General features: G+C 39.5%; 1 protein-coding gene across 1 annotated transcript; it reads left to right on the plus strand.

The window, feature by feature from the left end:
* The first annotated feature begins 6,736 nt into the window (after positions 1-6,736).
* Positions 6,737-23,793, plus strand: f3a (coagulation factor III, tissue factor a). Its single transcript, XM_079260173.1, has 6 exons — positions 6,737-6,841; positions 7,821-7,932; positions 16,995-17,188; positions 18,574-18,755; positions 20,541-20,706; positions 23,305-23,793. Exons 1-6 carry the CDS (start codon positions 6,787-6,789, stop codon positions 23,448-23,450), a joined length of 855 nt encoding a protein of 284 aa, XP_079116299.1. The 5' UTR covers positions 6,737-6,786; the 3' UTR covers positions 23,451-23,793.
* The last annotated feature ends 3,674 nt before the right edge of the window (positions 23,794-27,467 follow it).

The following is a 27,467-nucleotide window of genomic DNA, read 5'->3' on the forward strand; positions in this document are numbered from 1 at the left end:
CTTCCTAGGATTACTTCACCCATTCTAAGATTACTTTACTCCTTCTTAGGATTACTTTACTCATTCCCAGGATTACTTTACTCATTCTAAGATTACTTTACTCATTCCTAGGATTACTTTACTCATTCTAGGATTATTTTACTCATTCCTAGGGTTACATTACTCCTTCTTAGGAGTACTCTACTCATTCTAGAATTACTTTAGTCCTTCCTAGGATTACTTTACTCATTCTAAGATTACTTTACTCCTTCTTTGGAGTATTTTACTACTTCCTAGGATTACTTTACTCATTCCTAGGATTACTTTACTCCTTCTTAGGAGTATTTTACTACTTCCTAGGATTACTTTACTCATTCTAGAATTACTTTAGTCATTCCTAGGATTACTTTACTCGTCAAAAGATTACTTCACTCTTTCTAAGATTACTTTATTCCTTTTTAGGATTACTTTACTCATTCTAAGATTACTTTACTCCTTCTTTGGAGTATTTTACTACTTCCTAGGATTACTTTACTCATTCCTAGGGTTACTTTACTCCTTCCTAGGATTACTTCACCCATTCTAAGATTACTTTACTCCTTCTTAGGATTACTTTACTCATTCCCAGGATTACTTTACTCATTCTAAGATTACTTTACTCATTCCTAGGATTACTTTACTCATTCTAGGATTATTTTACTCATTCCTAGGGTTACATTACTCCTTCTTAGGAGTACTCTACTCATTCTAGAATTACTTTAGTCCTTCCTAGGATTACTTTACTCATTCTAAGATTACTTTACTCCTTCTTTGGAGTATTTTACTACTTCCTAGGATTACTTTACTCATTCCTAGGATTACTTTACTCCTTCTTAGGAGTATTTTACTACTTCCTAGGATTACTTTACTCATTCTAGAATTACTTTAGTCATTCCTAGGATTACTTTACTCGTCAAAAGATTACTTCACTCTTTCTAAGATTACTTTATTCCTTTTTAGGATTACTTTACTCATTCTAAGATTACTTTACTCATTCTAGGATGAATTTTGCTGCTATTTTCTAGATTTTACTGAAACTAGTAATTTTTTTCAGGAGGAGATAACTTTTATATTACACTGTGTGAATTCTCTTTAATTTTACCCAAATAAAATGAAGAATATCTTTACAGCTACAATTACTGTGTGTATAGTCTTGGTCTCTATAAAAGATGAGTCATGTGAGATTACTACATACTTGTCAGGATGAAGATATGTGTCACTGTCTCAGCGAGAAGCAGAAATCTCAGCCTTGTAAAGGACATTTTAACGTTGTCACACAGAACACACAGCATGCTACAGTTTGCAAACTACTTCTGAAAGAACAGATATGACTGGATGTATTATTATTTTACACGCTCGTGCTGAATTAGGTATAAAAGAGCTGATCTCAGCTGTGACATAAAGTATCCTGCAGACTGACTGTTCTGTGTCCTCAGGAGTTTGCACTTCAGTCGTGAAGTTCTCACCACCATGTAAAGTACATAACAACACAAGTCTGTACTTCTCCAACTCTTCTCCGTAGGAAACCAGTAAAGGAAGGTTTCCTGCATCCTAAACCACACCATGAGGTGTGAACAAGGTGTGTGACTGCAGTCACTGTTTGGGCTGTAGGTGGATGCAGGTACGGGAAGTCTGGAGCAGACCTAGACATCCAGAACATTCAGTCCTTCCCGTCATCTGGGTTACTTGGCATTCAGAACCACATTAGACCTCTCTGCAGCCAAATGCCTTGATGCCTGAGGAGGAGAGGAAGGGAAAAGGAAAGCAGAGAAAGCAGCACTGGCAGGACACCAGCCGAATAATCCCTGCTACGTCCATTACAGACAAAATGGCAGATCGGGTTTCTGTGCGTCACCGAGGAAACCATCAACTCGCGAGTTTAGACATGTAGAAAATCATAAGCAAGGAAGAACGTATGGTGTAGCGTGGCCTTCAGGGCCCGGCTGGCTCTGTGGTCATTTCACTGCCGACTTGTTGGAATTTATGCAGCAAATTGCAACAATTATATATAATAACATAATATGCTGTACATTAATGATTAAAGCAGATGAGGAATGTTAAAGCTCAACATTTCTGACAGAATTACAGGAAAAATGACAGCAGTTGTAGTTTCTTTGGCATGTCTGGAAAATGACGCAACTTGCTCTAAATTTAGATCTGAAGTTGATCCCGTCAAGCCGTCTGGTGAGCGAACGTCCTGACTCACGAGCTGCAGCCGCTGTCAAATCCATAATGACGCTGTTGTGCATCGTTGTGGCATGTGGGCCTCGCGGGTTAACAAAGAACCCCTACATGTGGACCCCGGAGACGTAGGCGGATCAGAAACAAACTGTCTGATTGGAGGATGAGTCCAGATTGCATTTAATGAGGTTTAAAGGATTTCTGTACAGAATAAAAAATCAGCTAAAGAATGATGTTTTTTATTTACAGAAGTTTTAAGACGTCAAGATCCTTAATAACAGTAAAATACTTTCAAAGTTTCCAGTCTCTGAACCCGGTGCTTTTAAAATGAGTTATTCAGGCATCTGGAGGCTGGATTATTAATTATTAAAGCATAAAAAGCAGGCAAGCGTTTGTTGGAAAAAACTGAGTTTCTTTTCAGCAACAAGAAAATTCCTGAGAAATAATTTGCCACAAAATCTTCATATTGATATGTTCCATTTCCTCAAAAGAAATGAGGAAACAGAACAAGTGGAGAGAAAAAGAGGAAGGAGTGAAAGAAAAATGGGATCTGAGAGCGATGCCTTAAAGGAAAGCAGAGCATTTCCAGGAAAGACCTGATCCGGGAACAGAGAGGTGCAGCCAGACCTTCTGGAGTCCAGAAGCGGTTGAGCATCAGTGCAGATTTAAATGTAAACCTGAGTTTATTTGCCAGATGTTTCCGTCCAGCCTCCACCTCTCTGAACAGTCAGGATCCATCTATACTCAGCTGGTTTCCACCTAAAATCAGGACTGAAACATCTGGACTTTTCCACCTAAAATCAGGACTTAAACATCTGGACTTTTCCACCTAAAATCAGAACTGAAACATCTGGACTTTTCCACCTAAAATCAGGACTTAAACATCTGGACTTTTCCACCTAAAATCAGAACTGAAACATCTGGACTTTTCCACCTAAAATCAGAACTTAAACATCTGGACTTTTCCACCTAAAATCAGGACTTAAACATCTGGACTTTTCCACCTAAAATCAGGACTTAAACATCTGGACTTTTCCACCTAAAATCAGGACTTAAACATCTGGACTTTTCCACCTAAAATCAGAACTGAAACATCTGGACTTTTCCACCTAAAATCAGGACTGAAACATCTGGACTTTTCCACCTAAAATCAGGACTTAAACATCTGGACTTTTCCACCTAAAATCAGGACTTAAACATCTGGACTTTTCCACCTAAAATCAGAACTTAAACATCTGGACTTTTCCACCTAAAATCAGGACTGAAACATCTGGACTTTTCCACCTAAAATCAGGACTTAAACATCTGGACTTTTCCACCTAAAATCAGAACTGAAACATCTGGACTTTTCCACCTAAAATCAGGACTTAAACATCTGGACTTTTCCACCTAAAATCAGAACTGAAACATCTGGACTTTTCCACCTAAAATCAGAACTGAAACATCTGGGCTTTTCCACCTAAAATCAGAACTGAAACATCTGGGCTTTTCCACCTAAAATCAGGACTGAAACATCTGGACTTTTCCACCTAAAATCAGGACTTAAACATCTGGACTTTTCCACCTAAAATCAGAACTGAAACATCTGGACTTTTCCACCTAAAATCAGGACTTAAACATCTGGACTTTTCCACCTAAAATCAGAACTGAAACATCTGGACTTTTCCACCTAAAATCAGGACTTAAACATCTGGACTTTTCCACCTTAAATCAGAACTTAAACATCTGGACTTTTCCACCTAAAATCAGAACTTAAACATCTGGACTTTTCCACCTAAAATCAGGACTTAAACATCTGGACTTTTCCACCTAAAATCAGAACTTAAACATCTGGACTTTTCCATCGAAAATCAGAACTTAAACATCTGGACTTTTCCACCGAAAATCAGGACTGAAACATCTGGACTTTTCCACCTAAAATCAGGACTTAAACATCTGGACTTTTCCACCTAAAATCAGAACTTAAACATCTGGACTTTCCCACCTAAAATCAGAACTTAAACATCTGGACCTTTCCACCTAAAATCAGAACTTAAACATCTGGACCTTTCCACCTAAAATCGGGACTTAAACATCTGGGCTTTTCCACCTAAAATCAGGACTTAAACATCTGGACTTTTCCACCTAAAATCATGACTGAAACATCTGGACTTTTCCACCTAAAATCAGGACTTAAACATCTGGACTTTTCCACCTAAAATCAGAACTTAAACATCTGGACCTTTCCACCTAAAATCGGGACTTAAACATCTGGACTTTTCCACCTAAAATCAGGACTGAAACATCTGGACTTTTCCACCTAAAATCAGGACTTAAACATCTGGACTTTTCCACCTAAAATCAGGACTTAAACATCTGGACTTTTCCACCGAAAATCAGAACTTAAACATCTGGACCTTTCCACCTAAAATCAGAACTTAAACATCTGGACTTTCCCACCTAAAATCAGAACTTAAACATCTGGACCTTTCCACCTAAAATCAGAACTTAAACATCTGGACCTTTCCACCTAAAATCGGGACTTAAACATCTGGACTTTTCCACCTAAAATCATGACTGAAACATCTGGACTTTTTCACCTAAAATCAGAACTTAAACATCTGGACCTTTCCACCTAAAATCGGGACTTAAACATCTGGACTTTTTCACCTAAAATCAGAACTGAAACATCTGGACTTTTCCACCTAAAATCATGACTGAAACATCTGGACCTTTCCACCTAAAATCAGAACTTAAACATCTGGACTTTCCCACCTAAAATCAGAACTTAAACATCTGGACTTTTCCACCTAAAATCAGAACTTAAACATCTGGACCTTTCCACCTAAAATCAGAACTTAAACATCTGGACCTTTCCACCTAAAATCGGGACTTAAACATCTGGGCTTTTCCACCTAAAATCAGGACTGAAACATCTGGACTTTTCCACCTAAAATCGGGACTTAAACATCTGGACTTTTCCACCTAAAATCAGGACTGAAACATCTGGACTTTTCCACCTAAAATCAGGACTTCTGGACTTTTAGGCAAAATTTGCTTCATCCAGAAACTTCTGAAGTTGAGCTGTAAAAGTGTCTCAGCTTTTCAGTCGTTTCTGGAAAGCGACGCCACGATGACGTTTTAAACGGGACATTTGTTATGCAGTCGTTGCGTGGTGTTAACGTAGACGCCACGCGGATAAAGATCAGGCCTGTTAGTGGTCTGTGGAACTGACTTCCTCTGCACATCAGACAAATTAAACCTTGTTAAAAACATGTTTAATACCCCGTCTGTAACCCAAAGCGAGCCATCTGCTTTTATTTGTTTTTATTTGGCTTCAGTCGTCGTTAAAGTTGTTTAATTTTACAAGAGTTTGGTCGACCACGCTGCTCTTTATAAAGTTCTCTACTCATTAAGATGGCAAATGAGACGTAGATGGCTAAGTCAAGACAAAGCAGATATTCAGTAAACTGATCTTTACCTGGACAAACCTCAGATGTCCAAGTTGCAGCGAATGCATCATAAAAGGTACTTTTATACATCTTTTACATCAATATGAACATGTTTTAGTCATACTGCACCATTCATTCATTCATCTTCCTAACCACTTAGTCCAATGAAAGGGTCGCGGGGAAGCTGGAGTTTATCCCAGCAGTCATTGGGCGAAGGCAGGGTACACCCTGGACAGCTCGCCAGTCCATCACAGGGCCACCATAATGCACCTTTTATGTCTAAATATTGATAATATTTAATTCTTCAGACTGTTTTATGAAGAGGTTGTAAAACTTATAACATATAAAATAAAAAATAAACCCAGCAGATATAAAGTTCAACACAAAACTGGTGAAGTAACTGGATAAAATGTTGATTTGTCTCAAAGGAAGGTTAAATGTTTGTACAGCGACAAGTAAAGACAAGCCATGCAGGAACATTTTAAGTAAAAAAAAAAAAAAATTGTTTTAAAGATATACATTTATAATGTATGTGTATCTATAAATAATATAATAAAGTATATGTTATAATAAACCTATTATCGCATTTATTTAGATTTGTTTGTTGGTTTTATTTTTAAAATTGCTCAAATAAAAAAAAAAAAAGGTTTATTATTACACTCTTTCACCCCCCCCCCCCCCCCCCCCCCCCCATTGTTATTTTCTAGCCCCGCCCCTGCATGCAGATGCAGGTGAAAGTGTAAATACGTTAACAAATCAATAAAATGCATCAAATAACGAATTGATACGGAATGTTCTGTGTAGCACAAACATACAGTTATTATTATTATTATTATTATTATTATTATTATTATTGTTGTTGTTGTTGTTGATCCAGAGAACCTTCTCCTCTCTCTAACGGTGGTTTATTACCTCACGGACCGTATTGCGCGCGCTGGAACGGCTGAGATGAAAGAGAAGAGTCAGTCTATCCCCTGCGTGACCTCAGCGGGACGGCACGCGCTCCGGTGACGCCACCCCGGACGCTCCTTATATGGTGTCCGCTGGAACAATTGCGGGTATAAGCGGAGGAGTTTGCGGTGGGAGACATTGTCGTCCGACGCCGCACGCGGGACAGCTCGTGTGTTTTCTGTGTGGACTCCATCTGTCGTGCAGGATGAAAGCAGCAGCTTGGCTCCTCGTCGCGGCTCTCTGCGCGCGCTCTGTCTCCGGTGAGTCCATCAGAGCAGCATGAGGAGAAGATTCAATCTGATCCTTTTCAGCTTTACTGGAAACATTCACGTGCAGTTTGCGATCCAGGATGTTCCAAGAAATTCAAGTTATTTCCAGTTTTCCTCTTTTTATTCCAAATTTCCTCATTAATACTTTGTAGCAGCTGGAAATGAGTTTAAAACGTGTAAAAGCAGACGGGGACCCAAAGAAGAGGCGGATTTACTGGAAATGAAAAGTGTTCCCAGAGGACTGGGAACTGTGGAGTAAAGGACTGGGGACTGGGGACTAAAGGACTGGGGACTAGGGAAAGAGGATTGAGGACTGGGGACTGGACGGGAGACATTGGTCTCTACTGGGAACTATGGTCCAGGTCCGAAGGGAATGGTTTTCCTCCCAGCAGCACCAGTCAGTCTGTTCAGTTGAAAAGAAGAATCCTCTAAAACGGCTTTGTGGTGAAATTTGAACCATTTTTCTGGTCATTAAGTTAAATCTGCCGTGCGCGCGACAGCGACGCGGTGCGCGCTGCGTCCTGCTTTAGAAGCAGGACTTTGACACAATGTGGAGTTTAATCCCAACAATACCAAGGTTTTTATTCTGACACGACGTGAAGAGAAATCACGTGATTCAGTGCCATGTTTTGTCCCAACTTTCTGTGGGACTGAATGTAGGATTCATCCTGATCTCTGAGCTGCAGTTCAGTTTTTCCTGAACCGGACCAGGTTCTGGTCTGGGAACTACTGAAGCAGGTTGTAGTTGTGACAGAACAGTTTGTCCTGTAAAAACTCTGCAACAGAAAGTATTTTATCAACAGATGTTTGATAAACTCCACCTCCTCCTGTAGTGTTCCAAGTTTCACCTCCTGTTCCTGCAGAAAGTCCTGCGCTCCTGGAATGTGTGGCGACATCAACCTGGTTAATCATTCATGGAACTTTTCTTTGGTTCTGCATGTTTTATGTGATGAAACTCTTCCTGCTTCAGGCTCCTTTCCCAAAGCGCAGAACGTCACCTGGAAGTCCATCAACTTCAAAACCCTTCTGACCTGGCAACCCAAACCGTCTGCTGATTACTCCTACACCGTGGAGTTCTCTGAGTGAGTATCATCATCATCATCATCATCTGCAGGAGAAGGTTCCACGCAGAACGTTTAAATATGCTGCGTGAACACAGATGTTTTGTTTCCAAACGACAGTTTGCTCTTTTTATCTGTTATTTCTGTCATACATCCGTCATACATGCCTAATACATCTGTCATACATCCGTCATACATCCGTCATACATCCATCATACATGCCTAATACATCTGTCATACATCTGTCATACATCCGTCATACATCCATCATACATTCATCATACATCCGTCATACATCCATCATACATCCGTCATACATCCATCATACATCCATCATACATCCGTCATACATCCATCATACATCCATCATACATCCGTCATACATCCATCATACATCCGTCATACATCCGTCATACATCCATCATACATCCATCATACATCCATCATACAGCCGTCATACATCCGTCATACATCCATCATACATCCATCATACATCCGTCATACATCCATCATACATCCGTCATACATCCGTCATACATCCCTAATACATCCATCATACATCTGTCATACATCCATCATACATCCGTCATACATCCGTCATACATCCCTAATACATCCATCATACATCTGTCATACATCCATCATACATCCCTAATACATCCATCATACATCCGTCATACATGCATCATACATCCATCATACATCCATCATACATCCGTCATACAGCCGTCATGCATCCCTAATACATCCATCATACATCCATCATACATCCGTCATACATGCATCATACATGCATCATACATCTGTCATACAGCCGTCTTGCATCCGTCATACATCCATCATACATCCGTCATGCATCCATCATACATCCGTCATACATCCGTCATACAGCCGTCATACATCAATCATACATCCATCATACATCCGTCATACAGCCGTCATGCATCCGTCATACATCCGTCATACATCCATCATACATCCGTCATACATCCATCATACAACCGTCATACATCCGTCATACATCCATCATACATCCATCGTACATCCGTCATACATCCATCATACATCCGTCATACATCCGTCATACATCCGTCATACATCCATCATACATCCCTAATACATCCGTCATACATCCATCATACATCCATCATACATCCGTCATACATCCATCATACATCCCTAATACATCCATCATACATCCATCATACATCCATAATACATCCATCATACATCCATCATACATCTGTCATACAGCCGTCATGCATCCGTCATACATCCATCATACATCCGTAATGCATCCATCATACATCCGTCATACATCCGTCATACAGCCGTCATACATCAATCATACATCCCTAATACATCCATCATACATCCGTCATACAGCCGTCATGCATCCGTCATACATCCGTCATACATCCCTAATACATGCATCGTACATCCGTCATACATCCATCATACAGCCCTAATACATCCATCGTACATCCGTCATACATCCATCATACATCTGCCATACATCTGTCATACATCCATCATACATCCATCATACATCCGTCATACATCCATCATACATCCGTCATACATCCGTCATACATCCATCATACATCCATCGTACATCCGTCATACATCCATCATACATCCATCATACATCCCTAATACATCCGTCATACATCCATCATACATCCGTCATACATCCGTCATACATCCATCATACATCCCTAATACATCCATCATACATCCATAATACATCCATCATACATCTGTCATACAGCCGTCATGCATCCGTCATACATCCATCATACATCCGTCATGCATCCATCATACATCCATCATACATCCGTCATACATCCGTCATACATCAATCATACATCCCTAATACATGCATCGTACATCCGTCATACATCCATCATATATCCATCATACATCTGTCATACATCCGTCATACATCCATCATACATCCGTCATACATCCATCGTACATCCGTCATACATCCGTCATACATCCGTCATACATCCATCATACATCCGTCATACATCCATCATACATCCATCATACATCCGTCATACATCCATCATACATCCATCATACATCCGTCATACATCCATCATACAGCCCTAATACATCCATCGTACATCCGTCATACATCCATCATACATCCATCATACATCTGTCATACATCTGTCATACATCCGTCATACATCCATCATACATCCGTCATACATCCATCGTACATCCGTCGTACATCCGTCATACATCCGTCATACATCCGTCATACATCCATCATACAGCCGTTATACATCCATCATACATCCATCATACATCTGTTAAACATCCATCATACATCCATCATACATCCGTCATACATCCATCATACATCCATCATACAGCCGTCATACATCCGTCATACATCCATCATACATCCGTCATACATCCATCATACATCCCTAATACATCCATCATACATCCATCATACATCCCTAATACATCCATCATAAATCCATCATACATCCATCATACGTCCATCATACATCCGTTAAACATCCATCATACATCCATCATACATCCGTTATACATCCATCATACATCCGTCATACATCCCTAATACATCCATCATACGTCCATCATACATCCATCATACATCCCTAATACATCCATCATACATCCGTCATACATCCGTTATACACCCATCATACATCCATCATACATCCGTTATACATCCATCATACATTCATCATACATCCCTAATACATCCATCATACATCCGTCATACATCCGTTATACATCCATCATACATCCGTCATACATCCATCATATATCCGTCATACATCCATCATACATCCATCATACATTTATCATACATCCATCATATATCCGTCATACATCCATCATACATCCCTAATACAGCCATCATACATCCATCATACATCCATCATACATCCGTTATACATCCATCATACATCCATCATACATCCATTATACATCCATCATACATCCGTCATACATCCCTAATACATCCATCATACATCCGTTATACATCCATCATACATCCGTTATACATCCATCATACATCCATCATACATCCGTCATACATCCGTCATACATCCGTTATACATCCGTCATACATCCGTCATACATCCATCATACATCCGTCATACATCCGTCATACATCCGTCATACATCCATCATACATCCGTCATACATCCGTCATACATCCATCATACATCCGTCATACATCCGTCATACATCCATCATACATCCATCATACATCCGTCATACATCCGTCATACATCCGTCATACATCCATCATACATCATCATACATCCGTCATACATCCGTCATACATCCATCATACATCCATAATACATGCATCGTACATCCGTCATACATCCATCATACAGCCCTAATACATCCATCGTACATCCGTCATACATCCCTAATACATCCATCATACATCTGTCATACATCCATCATACATCCATCATACATCCGTCATACATCCATCACACAACCGTCATACATCCGTCATACATCCATCATACATCCATCGTACATCCGTCATACATCCATCATACATCCGTCATACATCCGTCATACATCCGTCATACATCCATCATACATCCCTAATACATCCGTCATACATCCATCATACATCCATCATACATCCGTCATACATCCATCATACATCCCTAATACATCCATCATACATCCATCATACATCCATAATACGTCCATCATACATCCATCATACATCTGTCATACAGCCGTCATGCATCCGTCATACATCCATCATACATCCGTAATGCATCCATCATACATCCGTCATACATCCGTCATACAGCCGTCATACATCAATCATACATCCCTAATACATCCATCATACATCCGTCATACAGCCGTCATGCATCCGTCATACATCCGTCATACATCCATCATACATCCCTAATACATGCATCGTACATCCGTCATACATCCATCATACCGCCCTAATACATCCATCGTACATCCGTCATACATCCATCATACATCCATCATACATCTGCCATACATCTGTCATACATCCATCATACATCCATCATACATCCGTCATACATCCATCATACATCCGTCATACATCCGTCATACATCCATCATACATCCATCGTACATCCGTCATACATCCGTCATACATCCGTCATACATCCGTCATACATCCATCATACATCCCTAATACATCCGTCATACATCCATCATACATCCGTCATACATCCGTCATACATCCATCATACATCCCTAATACATCCATCATACATCCATAATACATCCATCATACATCTGTCATACAGCCGTCATGCATCCGTCATACATCCATCATACATCCGTCATGCATCCATCATACATCCATCATACATCCGTCATACATCCGTCATACATCAATCATACATCCCTAATACATCCATCATACATCCGTCATACAGCCGTCATGCATCCGTCATACATCCGTCATACATCCATCATACAGCCCTAATACATCCATCGTACATCCGTCATACATCCATCATACATCCATCATACATCTGCCATACATCTGTCATACATCCATCATACATCCATCATACATCCGTCATACATCCATCATACATCCGTCATACATCCGTCATACATCCATCATACATCCATCGTACATCCGTCATACATCCATCATACATCCGTCATACATCCGTCATACATCCATCATACATCCCTAATACATCCGTCATACATCCATCATACATCCGTCATACATCCGTCATACATCCATCATACATCCATAATACATCCATCATACATCTGTCATACAGCCGTCATGCATCCGTCATACATCCATCATACATCCGTCATGCATCCATCATACATCCATCATACATCCGTCATACATCCGTCATACATCAATCATACATCCCTAATACATCCATCATACATCCGTCATACAGCCGTCATGCATCCGTCATACATCCATCATACATCCCTAATACATGCATCGTACATCCGTCATACATCCATCATATATCCATCATACATCTGTCATACATCTGTCATACATCCGTCATACATCCATCATACATCCGTCATACATCCATCGTACATCCGTCATACATCCGTCATACATCCGTCATACATCCATCATACATCCGTCATACATCCATCATACATCCATCATACATCCGTCATACATCCATCATACATCCATCATACAGCCCTAATACATCCATCGTACATCCGTCATACATCCATCATACATCCATCATACATCTGTCATACATCTGTCATACATCCGTCATACATCCATCATACATCCGTCATACATCCATCGTACATCCGTCATACATCCGTCATACATCCATCATACATCCGTCATACATCCATCATACATCCATCATACATCCATCATACAGCCGTTATACATCCATCATACATCCATCATACATCTGTTAAACATCCATCATACATCCATCATACATCCGTCATACATCCATCATACATCCATCATACAGCCGTTATACATCCGTCATACATCCATCATACATCCCTAATACATCCATCATACATCCATCATACATCCCTAATACATCCATCATAAATCCATCATACATCCATCATACGTCCATCATACATCCGTCATACATCCGTTAAACATCCATCATACATCCATCATACATCCGTTATACATCCATCATACATCCGTCATACATCCCTAATACATCCATCATACGTCCATCATACATCCATCATACATCCCTAATACATCCATCATACATCCGTCATACATCCGTTATACACCCATCATACATCCATCATACATCCGTTATACATCCATCATACATTCATCATACATCCCTAATACATCCATCATACATCCGTCATACATCCGTTATACATCCATCATACATCCATCATACATCCGTCATACATCCATCATATATCCGTCATACATCCATCATACATCCGTTATACATCCATCATACATTTATCATACATCCATCATATATCTGTCATACATCCATCATACATCCCTAATACAGCCATCATACATCCATCATACATCCGTTATACATCCATCATACATCCATTATACATCCATCATACATCCGTCATACATCCCTAATACATCCATCATACATCCGTTATACATCCATCATACATCCATCATACATCCGTTATACATCCATCATACATCCGTCATACATCCGTCATACATCCGTTATACATCCGTCATACATCCGTCATACATCCATCATACATCCGTCATACATCCGTCATACGTCCATCATACATCCGTTATACATCCATCATACATCCATCATACATCCATCATACATCCGTTATACATCCATCATACATCCGTCATACATCCGTCATACATCCGTTATACATCCGTCATACATCCGTCATACATCCATCATACATCCGTCATACATCCATCATACATCCGTCATACATCCGTCATACATCCGTCATACATCCGTCATACATCCATCATACATCCCTAATACATCCATCATACATCCATCATACATCCATAATACATCCATCATACATCCATCATACATCTGTCATACAGCCGTCATGCATCCGTCATACATCCATCATACATCCGTAATGCATCCATCATACATCCGTCATACATCCGTCATACAGCTGTCATACATCAATCATACATCCCTAATACATCCATCATACATCCGTCATACAGCCGTCATGCATCCGTCATACATCCGTCATACATCCATCATACATCCCTAATACATGCATCGTACATCCGTCATACATCCATCATACAGCCCTAATACATCCATCGTACATCCGTCATACATCCATCATACATCCATCATACATCTGCCATACATCTGTCATACATCCATCATACATCCATCATACATCCGTCATACATCCATCATACATCCGTCATACATCCGTCATACATCCATCATACATCCATCGTACATCCGTCATACATCCATCATACATCCGTCATACATCCGTCATACATCCATCATACATCCCTAATACATCCGTCATACATCCATCATACATCCGTCATACATCCGTCATACATCCATCATACATCCCTAATACATCCATCATACATCCATAATACATCCATCATACATCTGTCATACAGCCGTCATGCATCCGTCATACATCCATCATACATCCGTCATACATCCGTCATACATCAATCATACATCCCTAATACATCCATCATACATCCGTCATACAGCCGTCATGCATCCGTCATACATCCGTCATACATCCATCATACATCCCTAATACATGCATCGTACATCCGTCATACATCCGTCATACATCCATCATACATCCGTCATACATCCATCATACATCCATCATACAGCCGTTATACATCCATCATACATCCATCATACATCTGTTAAACATCCATCATACATCCATCATACATCCGTCATACATCCATCATACATCCATCATACAGCCGTTATACATCCGTCATACATCCATCATACATCCCTAATACATCCATCATACATCCATCATACATCCCTAATACATCCATCATAAATCCATCATACATCCATCATACGTCCATCATACATCCGTCATACATCCATCATACATCCATCATACATCCTTTATACATCCATCATACATCCGTCATACATCCCTAATACATCCATCATACGTCCATCATACATCCATCATACATCCCTAATACATCCATCATACATCCGTCATACATCCGTTATACACCCATCATACATCCATCATACATCCGTTATACATCCATCATACATTCATCATACATCCCTAATACATCCATCATACATCCGTCATACATCCGTTATACATCCATCATACATCCATCATACATCCGTCATACATCCATCATATATCCGTCATACATCCATCATACATCCATCATACATCCGTTATACATCCATCATACATTTATCATACATCCATCATATATCCGTCATACATCCATCATACATCCCTAATACAGCCATCATACATCCATCATGCATCCATCATACATCCATCATACATCCGTTATACATCCATCATACATCCATTATACATCCATCATACATCCGTCATACATCCCTAATACATCCATCATACATCCGTTATACATCCATCATACATCCGTCATACATCCGTTATACATCCATCATACATCCGTCATACATCCGTCATACATCCGTTATACATCCGTCATACATCCGTCATACATCCATCATACATCCGTCATACATCCGTCATACATCCCTAATACATCCATCATACATCCGTTATACATCCATCATACATCCATCATACATCCGTTATACATCCATCATACATCCGTTATACATCCGTCATACATCCCTAATACATCCATCATACATCCGTTATACATCCATCATACATCCATCATACATCCGTTATACATCCGTCATACATCCGTTATACATCCATCATACATCCATCATTCATCCGTTATACATCCATCATACATCCGTCATACATCCGTCATACATCCCTAATACATCCATCATACATCCATTATACATCCATCATACATCCATCATACATCCGTTATACATCCGTCATACATCCGTTATACATCCGTCATACATCCGTCATACATCCATCATACATCCGTCATACATCCATCATACATCCGTCATACATCCATCATACATCCGTCATACATCCGTCATACATCCGTCATACATCCATCATACATCCATCATACATCATCATACATCCGTCATACATCCGTCATACATCCATCATACATCCGTCATACATCCATCATACATCCGTCATACATCCGTCATACATCCATCATACATCCGTCATACATCCGTCATACATCCATCATACATCCGTCATACATCCGTCATACATCCATCATATATCCGTCATACATCCGTCATACATCCATCATACATCCATCATACATCCGTCATACATCCGTCATACATCCATCATACATCCGTCATACATCCATCATACATCCGTCATGCCTCCGTCATACATCCATCATACATCCGTCATGCCTCCGTCAGCCTGTTTGAATGTAACTTTATTTCAATGTTTTGCAGACAGGGAATGGACAAGATAAAGGTTCAACATTGTATTCGCACCAACAGCACAGAATGTGATCTGTCCACGTCTCTGAGCAAACTACATGCTACCTACACGGCTGACATCCTGTCTGAGCCGCCGCCTGGGGCCACTTCTGACCTCATCGAGTTCCCTCACACCAGATCGCCGCAGTTCTGTCCCTACAAAGACAGTAAGTCCGTCTGTTGCTACGAGCTGTTTCCTGCAGCGTGACGCGATGCAGCATCTGTCCAGCAGAAACGCTTCAGATGTTCCGGTACATCCGTGTTGGAGAACAGCTTGTTCATGCCTTTACACATCATGTCAGGAGGCTTTGATGTGTTTTCGTGCTTCATGCCTGTTGCTGCACATTTACTGAAAACCGCTGCTGGTCTTCTTTAAAATGTCTTTTTTTCTAATTAATTTATTTTTAAAATGATTTTTTTGCTTTTATTTTTTTAATATTTATTAATAATTTATATATAGTTGTTATATGATTTAATATACTTCATTTTATTTAATTTTTACGTTTTATGTTTAGTTTATTTTATTTTTTTTGATAGTTTAACTGCTTCTGGCCTTTTTAAATGTAATTTCTTTTTATTTATTTAATACATTAATTTTATTTTCTAATATATATTTATTTTTTATTATTTCTATTTATTTTTTGTGACTAATTTATTTCATTTTTGTTTTTATTTTGTTTTTAATTTATTTTTTACCTTTGTCTTTATTGTATTTATTTTGTTTCTATACAATCGATACTAAATTATACTAAGATACTAAGAAATACTTTCTTCTTTTTTCCAGTATTATGATGAGGAACTTGGTCATTTTTTATTTTTGGAAAGAGCATAAAAGGGTAAATGGAAAAAAAAGTAAAGTCCAAAAGGTCAAGAAACATGAAGCAATCGTGATATTCATGAGAAAACCAGGTTGAAGAGCGAAATGGTATTCTAATACCCCCACGGCCCACTTCCTGTTTTACGTTGTGTGTTTAGCGAGCTGACAGCAGCTGGATTCAGAGTTTGGCGTGACGGCCTTCAGCCCAGGCAGCTTAAAGAATCTCACTCCAGTTTCTAATTCTGGCCGAAGTAGTTGAGACTAAAGTAAACAGGAAAGAAGCTGGTCTCGTTGTTTTCCTGCTGCGATCTGAGAAGACTCCAGACTTTCTGCTGCGTGTGTCGGTGCAACATCTGCACCGTCACGTCTGCTGTGGGGATCATACATGTTCACCTCTGCTGGTTAATGACCTGATGAACACAAAAACATTTGTAGAGAAACATTTTAGTTCATTTGATCCAATTTTAAAGCAGAATTTACTTCAATAAAAGAGTTTTATTAAAAATTAAAAATTTAAAAATGCCAAAAAGTAAAGTAAAACTGCAAAATGACCAATGAGGATACGAGCAGCCAGATCAGCAGCAGCATCAGATAAAACCAGACTGGATTGAAACTCATTTACCTTCTTATCATTAACTGGTCGTAAATCTTTGAAATGAAATGAACCTTAAATTTGTCTGAAATGTGTCTCCGTGCAGCAAACAGAATGAAAGCCTCCCTTTCTGTCCTCCGCAGCGGACATCGGCAAACCCGACTTCCAGCTGGAGATGAGTGAAGACAAAAGCAAAACCGTGCTGCGCGTCACCGACCCGCTCACCGCTGTGTTTAACGGCAGCCGCCAGCTGAGCATCAGGGATGTGTTCGCCGAGGAGCTTCACTACAGAGTCACCTACCGGAAGAACCAGAGCTCAGGAAAAGTAAGAAACAGTAAATATTACAGCTGAAAATACCAAGCTGAGATTTAACTGTGTCAGAGTTTCAGCAGGAAAATAGTTTTTTTTTTATCTGCAGAAACTCCAAGAAGATTTCAGCCTCTTGTGCTTCAAACGGATAGAAAAAGGGTTTTAAAGGAGTTTAAACTGTTTCAACATACAGTTGTGCTCATATTTATTCTTATCCTTTCATTAAAGAAGGAAAAAAACAGCTGCCTGTAAAATAAGCTGAAATTGACTAAAATAATAATAAATAAACATTTTATGAAAATCATTACATTATTTTCTAATTCTGGTTCAATAGAATTATTCTTTTTAAAAAGCAAACAAATAAGATAATTTATTACATATTCCATCAGTCATAGAGTAATATTTAGTTGAAGAATCCTTTATTGTTTCCGCTCCAGTCAGGTGTTTTCTGTTCCTCTCAGTCAGACTTCTGCACCTGTTGACAGGTATTTTGTCCCACTGTTCATCAGAAAAGTCTCTCATTTGTCCAGGACCACTTTGTTTGTTTGTTTTTTCTTTCTTCAACTCAATTAAAATAAAAAACAGTGTCTTATATTACTAAATTATATATTTGCAAATCTTTAGTTTGAGTAACTGTTGTAAATTCAGCTTTTCTTTGATGGAAGGGGATGAAGACATCTGAGCACAACTGTAGAAAAACACACAAAGGACAAAAAAGGATAAACAGAAGTTATCAGGAAATGACATTTTTAGTTAAATATTGGTTTATAAATGAGCAGATTTAACATGTCTTAACTTGAACACACATCCAGAAAGTCCAGTAACATTTATGTTTCTGTGAAGCTCAGAAGTCTAAATGGAGACGCATCGGGGTCTGTAGTACACAGTACTACTACATTACTACAATTACTGGCTTTTTGTCCAGAAAACTGTTTATAACAGGACAGAATTTCAATATTTCCACCTGCATTGAAGAAAATTATGTTTAAAATATCATTAATAAATATTTTTGTGTAAAACTGAGGAGAAACTTGCGACAGTTAAAAGAAATCAGCTGAAAAACGACGGCGGGAAACAAAACGTTTCTGTTTTAGTCACAAAGTCGATCATTTCAGCCAGTAAACACGCTGGCGACGGCGGTTCACCTGTAAACCTGGTTCAGATCCACGGATCGGGTTTCACACAAACTCCTCCTCAGTCAGAGGAACGCTCGGCAACTCGCCGTGCGGCGGGGACGGCGGCTGATCCGCTTCGCTTTGTGGGAAACATCTGGAAACATCTGCAGCCGATAAAAACCAGCGAAACATGCCGGCGGGACTCGCTGCAGTTTGTAACGGTGAAGAGTTTAATCCAGCCGCAGAGGATGAGGAGGGACGCACACCGCTGGTTGCTATGGTTACTAGCTCGCTCGGTCTCCGATCCAACCTGCAGGAAGAGGTTCGTTCCCGCAGCGCGACACCAGACGGCTGCTCGAACCGCCGACGTCGCACCAAATGTCGCCTCAATTTAAACAATCTAGAGTGTTTAAACACACACACACACACACACACACAACCTGCAAATATCTGGAGGAAGCTCCAGCAGGAAGTGGTTGTAGCCAAAGATCTCCGATCGCCGGGTGTGTAAGGCGCCGATGGAGGTGCAGGTTTCAGCTTTTGATCAGAATCTGAGAAACGCCGTGAGAAAACGTGAGAAAAGTGACCAACGTTCCTTCCCAGCATGCATCACGGCGCGGCGAAGGTCTTCCACACGCCTCTAGCCCACCACACCAGACTGATGTGTTCTTACGTCCGCTTTCAGAAAACCCGAGACTTCCAGACGAGCCTGATAGAAATGTCCGATCTGGACCGAGGGGAGAGCTACTGCTTCAGCGTCCAGGCCTTCATCCCCAGCCGCCGCGCCGACAAGCAGCTCGGGGAGATGAGCGCCACCAAGTGCTCCGATAGCAACGGATCCATCTTCCAAGGTGAGACTTCCTCACACACACCGTGCGACCGAGTTGCCTCTCAGATCAGCAGAACAAAAACAGATTCTCTGGCAGGAACGGAAGCCGAAACGTCCCACACACTTAAACGCAACATCAGTAAATTCCTTCCAGCTGACAGACGACAGATAAGAGGCTCCATGAGATCCAAGTCTTTCTGCCAGAGACCTGACAGGAATAAAGTCTTGGTCTGCAGCAGGGATGTCAGAGATCCATCCTAACGGATTTGTGTTGGAAGCAGCAGCACGGCGTGAGGAAGCAGCCGGACGCTGGTTACTGAGATACGCAGCGTTTTCTGACCGACGCTGTGCCTCACAAGCTGCCCTCAAACTAAACAGGGATGCTGCTGCTGTGAACTCAGGAGGTAATTAGATGGAAATGAAGGCTTCAAAGCAGAGGAAGTGACACCACATGACTGGAATTCCTCCAGAAGTCTGAATCCGGTCGGACTTTCTGCAGATCGAGTCTCTTTTCTATCGCATCGGATCAGATAAGTGCAGCTCAGGCGTCGGGTCAATAAAGCCTCTTCAGGGAGGAAACACTCCCTTTTCTCTGCTGGGAAACAAGAAAATACCAACAGGAGGAAAAAAAATTCACTCAAAGAGCTTCACAGGAGACAGAAAGAAAAAAGGAAAAGAATAAAATAAAACCTGCGATAGATGATATAAATGATACAATCAGATGTCAGATGTTAGTGTAGATATGCAAGAAAAAACTGCTCATCTGGACTTAAATTGGTGGCAAGTTCCAGAGTTTTTAGGTCTGATTTAACCCTTAAATGCCGTCTGATACAGTTTCTGGGACATTTTGCATCATTTTATGTTAAAAACTTTTGTTTGACACAATCTGATGTGTGTCTTCTGCCCCCTGGTGGACACCGTCTACATTACAACAGATTGGACAGAATTTTCTCCTCGGGTCGGGTTAAAGAACACAGGTCTGGATCAGGCTCTGGGTCAGCTGGTTCCTGGAACCAGGACGGAAAACCTCCATTAGGACCAGAACCGGGGAGGAAAACCTCCATCAGGACCAGAACCAGGAAGGAAAACCTCCATCAGGACCAGAACCAGGAAGGAAAACCTCCATCAGGACCAGAACCAGGAAGGAAAACCTCCATCAGGACCAGAACCGGGGAGGAAAACCTCCATCAGGACCAGAACCGGGAAGGAAAACCTCCATCAGGACCAGAACTAGGAAGGAAAACCTCCATCAGGACCAGAACCGGGGAGGAAAACCTCCATCAGGACCAGAACCGGGAAGGAAAACCTCCATCAGGACCAGAACCGGGGAGGAAAACCTCCATCAGGACCAGAACCAGGAAGGAAAACCTCCATCAGGACCAGAACCGGGGAGGAAAACCTCCATCAGGACCAGAACCGGGAAGGAAAACCTCCATCAGGACCAGAACCGGGAAGGAAAACCTCCATCAGGACCAGAACCGGGGAGGAAAACCTCCATCAGGACCAGAACCGGGGAGGAAAACCTCCATCAGGACCAGAACCGGGAAGGAAAACCTCCATCAGGACCAGAACTGGGAAGGAAAACCTCCATCAGGACCAGAACCAGGAAGGAAAACCTCCATCAGGACCAGAACCAGGGAGGAAAACCTCCATCAGGACCAGAACCAGGAAGGAAAACCTCCATCAGGACCAGAACCAGGGAGGAAAACCTCCATCAGGACCAGAACCGGGAAGGAAAACCTCCATCCGGACCAGAACTGGGAAGGAAAACCTCCATCAGGACCAGAACCAGGAAGGAAAACCTCCATCAGGACCAGAACCAGGGAGGAAAACCTCCATCAGGACCAGAACCAGGAAGGAAAACCTCCATCAGGACCAGAACCAGGAAGGAAAACCTCCGTCAGAACCAGAACCAGGAGGAAAACCTCCATCAGGACCAGAACCGGGAAGGAAAACCTCCATCAGGACCAGAACCGGGGAGGAAAACCTCCATCAGGACCAGAACCGGGAAGGAAAACCTCCATCAGGACCAGAACCGGGAAGGAAAACCTCCATCAGGACCAGAACCGGGGAGGAAAACCTCCATCAGGACCAGAACCGGGAAGGAAAACCTCCATCAGGACCAGAACCAGGAAGGAAAACCTCCATCAGGACCAGAACCGGGAAGGAAAACCTCCATCAGGACCAGAACCAGGAAGGAAAACCTCCATCAGGACCAGAACCAGGAGGAAAACCTCCATCAGGACCAGAACCAGGAAGGAAAACCTCCATCAGGACCAGAACCGGGAAGGAAAACCTCCATCAGGACCAGAACCAGGAGGAAAACCTCCATCAGGACCAGAACCAGGAAGGAAAACCTCCATAAGGACCAGAACCAGGAAGGCTGGGCCGTCTCCCGGGACCGGTTTGGGGGGGAGGAGACCGGAAAGAGACAGCATAGAAAACTGAAGGATCCAAACTAAAACTGTGATGTTTATCTGAAAAAGGTTTTGTGTGAAGGTCTAGAGGAGGTTCTGCTCCCTGAAGCCAAAGTGGGTTCTGGTTCCACCGAGTGGGTTCTAGTAGCGGAAGGTTCCCCCTCCTGCATCCTATAATAAGGTGCGATGTGTTGTCTCCACAGAGTACTCCCTGGGTGTGCTGGCCTGCGGGTTCTTCCTGGTCCTGCTGCTGGTCGGCATCGCCATCGCCGTGGTGGTGATCTGCTGCAGGCGGCAGCGAAAGCCTCAGAAAGGCGACAAAGAGGGAACGCCGCTGAAGGGCGTATGAAGTGTCTCAGACAGGCGTTGCTATGGGAACCTGCAGGAGAGCAGAGATGGCGTTCCAAGTCAAACACTGGAAGAAATCCTCCGTTTAGTTTCTGTGAAACTGCCTGTGAACATGTCCGACATTAATAATATATAAGCAGCGATACTGTGTTTACTTAGTCTGGTGAGCGGTACTTCTGATTACTACAGATTCTATTTATTCTGCTGAGACTTGTTTTACTTGACTGGCTGGTATAATGAGGGATTTTCTGTTAAAAGCATCACATAATCAATGCACTGCATATATTTTTGTATTTGAGATTTAATTTATTTAATTTTAGAGACTCTAACCTGTGTCTTTATGAAGCTGCTTCACCTGCTCTGTATTTGGGATTGTGTGGATCATTATATGTGGTGTGTTTAGGGAATTAGGATTTCACAAAGTTAAGATCATTTTTTCATTTTGGAAAGTTTCCATTTTTCTGAAAATATTCTTTAACATTTTTTATAATAAAAGTAGATTTTAACAAATCATTTTATTGTGATTCTGGTTATTTATCTATCATTACTGCATTTTTACAAGTGGACAAACAATATATGAAAGTATGTATATAAGTATGTATGTGTATATACGTATGCATGTGCATGTATGTGTGTATGTATGTATGTATGCATATATGTATATATGTTCATGTAATTATTTAGGTATGTGTATTTCTGCATGTATGTATGTGTATGTATTTAATTATGTATGTGCATATAAGTATGTATGTATGTATATATATTTGTATGTATGTATTATTGTATGTATGTATGTATGTATGTCTTTGTAGGGAAGTATGTATTAATACAGGTATGTATGTTTACAAGTGGAAACAGATCAACACATGTCGATATTATACATGTAGGTTATGTAACATATATGCATGTAACATATATGCATGTATGTATGTATGCATAAATGTTTGTATGTATGATTGTGTCATGTCACAGTGTAGTATGTTTAATGATGTGTCAGTGTGTGACAACATGTCCTGGTATAGTATAAGATAAAGCAATAAGATTAACAAGATGTCATGGTATACTGTGTCACAACACACATAGTATGTGTGGGGATATGTCATGGTATAGTATGTGTCAAAATATGCCATAATAAAGTATGTGTCATAATGTCATAGTCTAGTATGTCATTATGTACTGTGTGTAATGATGTCATAGTATAGCATGTATAGCAAGATAATTTATAATTTAGTATTATTAATCATGAATATGTATACATAAATATAGTATGTGTGTATATAGTGTTGTATGTGTCATAATTTGTTATATAGTATAGTATGTATCATAAGATGTCATAGTATAATGTGTCTCAAAATTTGCCATTGTATAGTGTGTGTCAAAATATGTCATAGTATAGTTTGTTACACATTACATCATGTTATAGTATATGTCATGAAAAGTGATAATATAGTATGTGTCATACTTTGGGATAGTTCAGTATGTATTATAAAATGTCATATGTATTGTATAGTATGTGTGATAACATGCAATTGTACAGTATGTGTCATAAAATATCATAGCATAGTATGTGTGATGATATGTCATAGTATAGTATTTGTCTAAATATGCCACAGTTCAAGATGTGTCATAATGTCATAGCATAGTATCTGTCACATTACATCATATGTGTCAAAATGTCATCATATAGTATATCTCCCATTACATCATAATGTACTACCTGTCACAATTTGTGATAGTATAGTATGTATCATAAAATGTCAGACTATTGTATGTGTGATCCGTCATAGTATAGTATGTCTAAATATGCCATAGCACAATATGCGTCATAATGTCATAGTATAGTATGTGTCACTTTACATCGTAGTATAGTATGTGTCAAGATTTGTCATACTTTAGTATGTGTCAAAAAATGTCATAGTATAGTATGTGTCATTATTTGTAATAGCATATTATGTTTAAAAATATGCCAAAGCAAAGTACGTGTCATAATGTCATAGTCTAGTATTTGTCAATTTACATCATAATATATTGTATGTCAAAACATGTTTTGGTGTATTATGTGTCAAAATGTCATAGTATAGTATGTGTAATAATATATGATACTGTAGTATGTATCATAAAATGTCATAGTATAGTAATTATCAAAATATGCCATTGCATAGTATGTGTGTCATAATATGTCATAGCATAGTACGTGTTATATGTTACAGATTGGTATGCGTCATACTATATTATATTATAATATAATGTGTCAAGATATGCCACAGTATGTGTCATAAAATGCCATAGTATAGTACGCATCAAAACATGCTACAGTATGGTATATGTCAAAACATGCTATAGTATAGTATGTGTCATGATATCATAGCATAGTATGCCACATTATGTACTAGTTTGTTATGTGTAAAGATATGTCATCATATAGTATGTGTCATAATGTCATAGTATACTATGTGTTACATTACATCATAGTATAGTATGTGTTACATGTTGCCATATTATGGTACGTCATAATGACATAGTATAATATTTGTCACATTACATCGTAGGATAGTATATGTCAAAATATACCATAGTATAGCATGTGTCACAATGTCATCGTATATTGGTGTCAAAGTACATCATAATACAGTATGTGTGATGATATTATATAGTATATTGTGTGTCAAAATATGCCATTGCAAATATAAAATGTCATAGTATAGTATGCGTGATGCGACATAATACTATATTGTATATAAAAAATGTTGTCATTGTATATGTCAAAACATGCTAAACATGCTATAGTATAGTATATGTCAAAATGTCATAGTATTACATGCACATTATATCAGAGTACAGTATGAATTATATGCCAAAGTATCGTATGTATCTAAATTTGACATAGTTATGGTATAGTATGTCTCACTTTATATCATAGTATAGTATGTGGCATAAATTGTAATAGTATGGTATGTGTCATAAAATGTTATAGTATTGTATGTCTAAAAAAAACATTGTATAGTATAGTATTTGTCATGATGTCATAGTAATACATACACATTACATCATCGGAAATGTCACAGTATAATATGTATCTAAATTTGACATATTACAGTGTATGTAAAAATGTCATTGTGTAGTATGTGTCAAGACATGTAATAATTGAGTATGTGTCATAAAATTTCATAGGATAGTATATGTCCAAATATGCGGCCGTATGCGTCATAATGTCATGGTATAGTATGTCTTACATTATATCATAGTATAGTATGTCAAAACATGATATAGTATAGTATTTGTCATGATGTCATAGTAGTACATACACATTACATCTTTGGAAAGTATGTATGATGATATGTCGTAGTATAGTATATATCAAAATTTGACATATTACAGCATATGTAAAAATGTCATTGTGTAGTATGTGTCGTGATAATTTAGTATGTGTCATAAAATTTCATAGGATAGTATATGTCCAAATATACTACCGTATGTGTCATAATGTTATGGTATAGTATGTGTCACATTACAGCATAGTATGGTATGTGTCATAAAATGTGATAGTATAGTATGTGGCATAATTTGTGATATAATAGTATGTGTCATAAAATGTCATAGTATAGTATGTGTCTAAATATGCCACAGTATGCATCATAATGTCATGGTATAGTATGTGTCACATTATATCATTGTATAGTATGTGGCATAATTTGTGATATAATAGTATGTGTCATAAAATGTCATAGTATAGTATGTATCATAATTTGTGTTAGTATAGTATGTGACATAAAATGTCATAGTATAGTATGTGTCTAAATATGCCACAGTATGCATCATAATGTCATGGTATAGTATGTGTCACATTATATCATAGTATAGTATGTGGCATAATTTGTGATAGTATGGTATTTATTATAAAATGTTATAGTAAAGTATGTGTCAAAACATGCTATAGTATAGCATGTCAAAATGTCATAGTATCGTATGTGTCAAGATATGTCCTACTTTAGTACGTGTCGCATTATTTCATAGTATA

This window comes from Telmatherina bonti (genome assembly GCF_933228915.1).
Source record: "Telmatherina bonti genome assembly, chromosome: 20".
NCBI classification, from domain to species: domain Eukaryota; kingdom Metazoa; phylum Chordata; class Actinopteri; order Atheriniformes; family Telmatherinidae; genus Telmatherina; species Telmatherina bonti.